Raw genomic sequence first — 7,435 nt, forward strand, 5'->3', positions numbered from 1 at the left:
GGAGATATGTCTCTAGAGATAAGACACAGGAGTAGACACAACATCCAGGGCTTTCTTCTGCTATGAAGGACATTGCTGGGACAACATGCTGCCTGTCAGTACACTGTTTCTTGCGGTGGCTCTGTGGTCCAGTGGGATGAGGACTCATGTTCCTCTGGGGGCCCCCATATCAGCTGGGAGACTTCCCAGGCTCCTGCCCTCCACCACGGTCCAGCACCGTCCTCGGCCCCTTGGAGTAGAGCAGTAGACAGCAAATTTCCTTTATGCCGACAGACTGGGATTCTAAACACCCAGGAGCTGACATCAGAGAGCTGTAATTTCATGGTCAGGGTGCCTGCTCGACTCCCTCTTGTTTGGGCCCCATTTCTCCCCTGTCTTCCCCCCTCCCTCATCCACATCTGCCTCCTTATCATTTCGACAGGCAAGCAGACCTCCAGGCACTCCTCCAGCAGAGTGTAGAGCCCCCAGTGAAATGCTGGGTCTGTTCGCCACCCAGACTAGTGGCAAACTGCAACACAAGGCCTCTGGATGCCTCTGGGGCCAGCCCTTTCATTCAACACATCTTTACTGAGCACCCCACGGTGCCCAGGCCCTTCTGGGTGCCAGGCTGAGGAGAGAGAGTAAGATACAGACAGCAGAACAAACCGTGGCCTCTGCGGGACGTGCCAGGGCTAAGAATGAGGACAGTGGAGCTGGGGACAGGGACCAGATGGATGAGGCTGTCATTCTAAGGAGGGCCATCTCAGCAGCAAATACCAAAGGAAGGTGAGTGAACCCTGCAGCTAACCAGGCAGGCAAAAGAGAAGACCAGGCCAAGCAGAGAGCCAGGGCCCGGAGCAAGGCCAGAAAGACCTTCGGGAGGCATCTGCAAAACACTGAGGCAGTGAGGGGCTGGAGCGGCACAAGCAGGCAAGGCATGGGTGGTGGGAGACATGTCAGATGGGTGGGAGCCGATCCCATGTGGCCTGGGGCTGGAGCCCAGGAGGGCAGGCTAAGACCACCATCCTGGCTCCTGGGTGCTGCGCAGACAACCGGAGAGTGGCAGGGAGCAGGGCACACTGACAAGGCTCCTGGGGTGACGCAGGCAGTATGCAGGACCCAAAGGCCGGCAGGCCAGCTACAGAGATAACGGCCTCTGCATAGCCACTCAGGGTGCATCTCCACCCAGCTTCGAGAACAACACAGCCCTTTCGAGGGGCCCTCAAAACTTGAAGGCACTGCCACGCTGGCAGGACACAGGGCACAGGATACATACCTTCCTTAGCACAGGCCAGGCCTCCAGATCCCCCGCCAATCACCAGGAGATCATAGTCCTGCCGCCCTGCTGGGGAAAGGAGTGAGAGGTGAGAGGAAGGGCCAGGACAAGTCTGGGGCATGGATCCCACAAGGTGCCACATGATTTCCAAAGGGCAAGCAGCTCTGCCCAGTTAAATGTGGTACGGCATCTGTGTTGTTGGAGCAAAGTCCCCAGCCCGCGATGGTCCAGGCTGACAGTGCATCACACATCAGGGCAGAAGGCAACCACGGTATCCATCATCGGTGCAAATCCCGAAACTAAGCAACGGCAGGTGAGGTTGGCCCAGGTGCATAGTCACCTTCGTAGCAACAATCGGGTCAAGAACAAGGTGATTTAACTGGCAGGACTGCTCTGAACTTCAACTTCACTGAAAGTTCTAAGCCAGACATGGGTTTAAAACACTTTTCTTGAGTCTGTCTTTCGGTTATAACAGTCACCTTTTGTTCTAAGTGAGGAAAAATAAAGAGCAGTCCCTGCATCAGGCAGCACACCCTGGCCTCTCAGAGGGCCTGGTGCCCTGTGGGCCCTGGGACAGAAGGGACTCTGAAATGCCTTTCGGGCTCCCCATGGTGTCACCTCGGAGGCAATGCGTGTTCCACTCCCACACCCAACACAGAGGGGTGCCCAGATCTTTCCTGCCCTGCACAAGACGTTATCTGTCCCTCTTCTACAAACTGCTGGCAGGGAAGGCAGGCAAGAGACAGCCAGAAAGGGGGACGGGGTGAGGAAGGGAGTGGGGGGGTAGGTGAGGGGCAGATGTGTCCTTAGGTGTGGCCAGCCGGTCAGAGCTCTGACCCAGGGCCCAAGCCTGAGATACCAGCACCAAGCACCGGCCCACGCCCTGTAGGCAAAGGAAGAAACCATAGAAAACCATCACTATGTGGGGAGGGAGAGGAGGGCGCTGACTGCTGCACCGTGTCTAGAGCTAAGCACTGCTCCTGGGCAAAGCACCCAATCCTGGGATCAAATCAGACTCTGCCACCCAAGGCCAGCGCAACCGGAGCCTGACAAGTGAAAAGACTGTATCTGCTTTTGTGGCCATCTTGATTCCTGGTGGGCAAGGCTGTAGAGAAGACTCCTGAGGTCCCATGTCCCTCAGGGACCTTGGCTTCGTAGGTGCTCACAGACTGGGGTCCAGCACCTGAGCTCCTGCAAGGACACAGGCACTCCAGTCTAGAGGCGGCCCTGCTCGCGGCTGATGAAGCTAGGGGATGCTTGGCCGGTGGCCTCCTGCCAGTCTGCCCGGTGGAGGGGCTCCACCACACCCACCCCAAAGCCAGGCCCACCCCAGCTTCTGTCCAGCAGGCGGCATCTGAGGGTCCCTGAGATGTGTGCACAGGCAAACATGGGACTGAACGGAGCCACACTCTGTCAAACAGCCAGTCCAAAGGGGACCCAATTCCAAATTCAACTCAGGGGCTTTGAAGAGGCCTAAACTTTGTCAGTTACTCTGGTGGCTTTGATATGCGCCCAAAGAACCGAAGACAGACTGCTGGTTGGAGAGAAGCAGCTGCTGGGCCCCCGAGGAGCCCGTGCCTGCTGGGCAGGGCGGCACCTCTCCCTTCCTGTTGCTCCATGGTGGGGGCGGGGGGACGCGAAGCTTTTGCCCAGGACAACACCCCTACCTTCCATTGCAGGTGCTGATGCTGCTGACAGAGCAGGGTCCCGGCTAGCTCCGACCGTCCCCAGCTCCACACTGTGTCCCCTCCGCCTGCTATCAGGCAGAGGGCAGGGCGAGCAACTGGCCAAGTGGATTGCGAGCTTATCTTTGTCAGTTAGCACCCCCGCCTGCTGTGCATACTCAGGAGCCCTCTCGATCGGATAAACACTTGGAACAGCAATGTACCTCAAGGACCGGTAAGGATGAACTGGTTGCTGCTCTGCGGGGGCTACGTCGGGACACACCACTCCTGTGCCCTGGACAGTCTTCCAGACTCACCTTCCCCACCGCTCGTTCCGGGCTCAGTCCCGGAAAGGTCTGTCTTCTCTTTGTTCTGAGCCCTTGTCCTTTAATTTTCTGCTCCCAGCAAGTGTGGCAAGGCTGAGGGAACAGTGTGCTACCCTGGGCGGGCAAGCAGAGGCTTTGCTGCGTGTCCAGAGGGACACTGGCCACCTCAGGGAGCCACCTGGGAAGTCCTCTCGTGCTGTCCTCCCCACTGTGCACTCTTTTCTGGTAGCAGGTGTTCGGGGAGAGGTGACACCAGCAGTCGTGTCATTCTGGTTCCTGTTCAGGAGTGGCATGGGCCACCCCCAAGCCTGGGACGACGCAGGTGCCTTCCTGCTCTCAGATGGAAAGCTGGGCTCAGACAGAAGAGGAGGCTCAGAGTCGGCCCTGTGCATCCCTGCTGGGGGCTGGCATGAGCCCAGGCCCTGTCAGCCCCTCACCATCGCAGCTAAGTAAGCTCTAGCCCTGGGGCTTCCTTCCCTTTGCTGCCCAAGGACCATGAGGGCAGAACCTTGGTGCTGCCCAGCTGGAAACGAAAAGCTCCGCCCCAAGGCCATCCTGCTCTGCCTCAAGGCCCAGGTTACAGTGGCCTGAGGGCGCTGGACTTGTAACAGGGGCAGCAGCATCATTTACTTGCATCAGATGGGGTGAGGGCCCCACTGCACAGCTGCATTTAGCCTCACGAACGTCCCACGTGACTCACGCAGCAACGAGGCTTTCAAAGATTGGGTGCCTTGGCCAAGGTCCCAGGGGTCAGCAAAGCCACCCTAAGGGTGACTCTATCTCCCCATTTCCCAGGACTCTGCAGGCCCAAGGCTCCCCAAGGCCACAGCAGCACACAGCTTTGCCTTCCACATCCGCTTTCAGCTTCATTCCACTGCTGGCCAAGCACCCTGCCATTCTCCCTCCCACAGCCACCCTCTCTGTGAAGGAGGCCTCATCCCTTCCTTGCTCAGGCCCCTCAACACTCGCGCCCCATGGGGAGTCACCCAGGGTCAAGGTCTTGGGGTCGGTCACCGAGCAGGCCTGTGGTGGGAGCATGTCATCACATGCGGGGCCGTCCATGTCACCATGGCAAATGCAGTGGAACTGTGACTGGGGAGCCCTTCCTGCAGGGTTGGGCATATGACCCTGCACCCAGTCCCTGTTCTGGAGCCTGGCACCACCCCCTGCGCCTGATGTTATGATAAATGACCTGATTTGGTGAGCCTTAGTGGCTCCAGGAGGACAAGCCAGGTACTGCCCCTGCCCCAGGGCACCTGCGAAGCACTGCAAACACTGAGCGCTTGCTGCCCCTCAGTTTGCAAGCGTCCCCTCAGAGATTCCATGCAGTGCATGTACTGAGCACCTGCTGTGTGTGGCCAGGTCTGACTAGTGCGGTCTGCAGGTAACCTCAGGAGGTGAGCCACCACCACCATCATCAGGACTGTAGTTAATAATTGGGCTGGGGGCTGGGACAGCGAGCGCAGATCATGTTACCCAGCAGAACCTCCGGCGGGGTCCCGTAGCTGTTTCCCCATCTGGAAAGGGGGCTAGCGGTGGGTGGAAGCCGGCAGACCGCTGTCTCAGCCAAGGGCTGCTCGCGGGGACAGCCCAGAGACACATTATTATTCCAAAATAAAACAAAAAAACAAAAAAAAGAAAAAAGAAGTTATTTTGCTCAAGGCCACTCAGTGAACATGTTGCAGAGTTCAAAAACTATCCCCAAATTAACTGATCTCTAGTCTATCACTTTATGTATCATCAATGGAGTTTCCACTCTTCCCCCACTTCATACCTGTCTCTCCTTTGTGTTTTACTTAGACTCCCATAGCCCACTGTGAATGCCTGGACAGCTCATACTCCTGGATACTTACTAATGTTTAGAGAATTCCTTCCACGTACTTTTTAGAAGTACAGGGGACGGTGCCTGGGTGGCTCAGTCAGTTAAGCATCTACCTTCAGCTCAGGTCATGATCTCCGGACCTGGGGTGCATCTGATCCGGGGTGGGGTATCTGGGGATCTGTCCTAGGGTGAGGAGCTCCGGATGTGGGGTGGGAAATTAGAACCCGCGTGAAAGAATCTGACCTTGGGCGGGAGTCTCTGGACAGGAAAGGCGCTGGGATACCAGACTGGGTTGAGGGAGTGGGAGATCTGTGTTGGAGCGTGAAGCTCCGACTTGGGGTTAGGGTTCCAGATAAGGATAGGGGATCCAGCCTCCTGTGGGGATCTATACCCTAAGGTGGGCGCTGCCTCCTGGGGAGGGCTTTGATTTGATGGGCTTTGGGAGTCAGGGCCTGACTCACCAAGGGAGGGTCACACTTGGTCTTTGAGCAGGGATCAGACCCTTGGGAATGGGAGAATTGTGGGCGCCCAGGCCCTGAGGGGTTCGGTGATCTTTCCCACAAGTTTTCCCCTGGAAAACGTGGGGTACCTTCAGGCTTTTCCTTTCAGGGCATGGCTGCTGCACCAAAAAGGAAGTGACCAGAGCCCAGCACCCCACAGGACTGGGTCTGGGTAGTGTGGCCTCATCTCCACGGGAGAATGTTGAGAAAGAGGAAGTCACCCCAGAGCGGACCTGACATACCGGCCTTTCAGCTTATGAGTTAGGGACTTTTCTTGACTTGTTGACTGGGACTGAAGTTCCCTGACTGCCTGCTGCCTCCCAGCTCCCAGAAGCCCTCTGTGGAGTAGTGCAGGGCCTGGTGAGGAGAGGGTTGCCATGGATGAACACAGCTGGATGCTAGTTACAGCAGTAGGACAGATTTTATTCCGTAACTACTGACAGCAGGGGAAGAGCTGAGCTCCATTCGGGTTTGTTCAGAGGCACTTTTAAAGGGAGAGTGAGTGTGTGGGGGGATAGGAATGAGAGGACTTGAGTGAGTCAGGGAAGTGAGAAATTACAAAAGTGGCAAGAGCCTCTTTGTCCCTGTGACACCCATCTGGACATCACTTAAGTGATGCTTATTGAAGTTCGGCTTCCCTGCTTCTGTGGAGGCTGGGAGATGGAGCCCTATCCTCAGGTGTTGGCCGAAACCGTCATTTCTTTTGGAACCCTTGAGTTTTGTCTGTCCTGCACCTTAAGGGGGCTAAGGTCATCCTAAGGTTGCAGCCTTGAGCTGTTAGACACTATTTAGTGTTTGTTCAAGTTTATTTAGAACTAACTGAGAATTCTGAAGGCTCAGAGGAGCCTGGATGGAGTTTGGTCAAGGAGAGAGTCGTTGGCAGGTCCCCCTCTTGCTGAGGGAAAGAAGAGACTTCTGTCTGCTGAATAATACAAGCCTGTTTTCCACTGGATCGCCTTTTCTTGAACCAACTATTGGGACTTGGTAGTAGAGGGTATTTGCTGGATGATTCCAGTGATCAGGCATTTAATGAGGGTCATTGCTATGGAAACAGAAAGAAAAGCAAAGGTTAATGGTCAGAGCTGAACCTAAACCTGGTTTTTGATCCCTACCAGTGGCTAGTTTGGACGAGTTTTGACATTGACGTGTAAACATCTCTACCTTATGGGGTGAGGACCAACCCAGTGGATTTCCCAGTTTGTAGTTTGAGTGTTTGTGGTGGTAGTATGGACATCAGTGTCACAGTCAAGGTTATTTCCCAGAGCACAACATGGAAGACGTGGGAGTCCCCGTGGACGGGGAGTGGCCCATTCAGCTGCAGCTCCAGGAATGAAGGCGCGCACACACGGTTTCTTGTGGTGAATGAGTTCTTTGAAGGGTATATCAAGTTGTCTGCCTGCTTCAGCTTGAGGGGCTTTTTCAGGTCCTGGAGGAAAAGGGGCAGCAACAAGATAACCGGAGTCCCAGGAAGGGCCTGGGTAGTCAGGTTTTAGTTCTTAGTGATGCCAAGTCAGGGGGGAAGGAGGAAGATTTGGAAACATCAGTTTGAAGCGTTGTAGCCAGAAGGAAACTAGAAGAACTGAGGGTTTGGTAAGGGCTGACAAAATCTGTAAGATGGCAGGATGGCAGTCCCAGTCACAGGCAGTGTAGTAAAACCTCGAACACAATAAACAGGATTAGAATCTGATAACCCACAAGGGTGTATTATTTTTCCCCATTGAGACATAACATTTCCCTCTAGAGCCACCTCCCTTTTTGATCAAAGATAATCAAAGGAAGGGGCGCCTGGGTGGCTCAGTTAAGCGTCCGACTCCTGATTTCGTCCCAGGTCGTGATCTCCGGGTTGTGGGATCCAGCCCAGCATCGGG

The 7,435-nt window shown here is 55.5% G+C and overlaps 1 protein-coding gene across 3 annotated transcripts in view; it reads right to left on the bottom strand.

Moving 5' to 3' along the window:
- TXNRD2 (thioredoxin reductase 2) overlaps positions 1–2,990 on the bottom strand; it is a 46,920-nt gene extending 43,930 nt beyond the window's left edge. The window contains exons 1-2 of one of the 3 annotated variants that reach the window (XM_040619585.1): positions 2,923–2,990; positions 1,256–1,324 (exon numbers count right to left, since the gene is read on the bottom strand). In XM_040619585.1, the coding sequence (XP_040475519.1) occupies positions 1,256–1,324; positions 2,923–2,929 (76 nt within the window). In that variant the 5' untranslated portion in view covers positions 2,930–2,990. Of the gene's footprint in view, positions 1–1,255; positions 2,370–2,922 lie in introns of those variants that run through there. The other 2 variants (XM_040619586.1, XM_040619584.1) reach the window with 2 other exon arrangements.
- Between the last annotated feature and the right edge of the window lie 4,445 nt (positions 2,991–7,435).

This window comes from Ursus maritimus, unplaced genomic scaffold (assembly GCF_017311325.1).
Source record: "Ursus maritimus isolate PB19 unplaced genomic scaffold, ASM1731132v1 scaffold_33, whole genome shotgun sequence".
Lineage (NCBI taxonomy): Eukaryota > Metazoa > Chordata > Mammalia > Carnivora > Ursidae > Ursus > Ursus maritimus.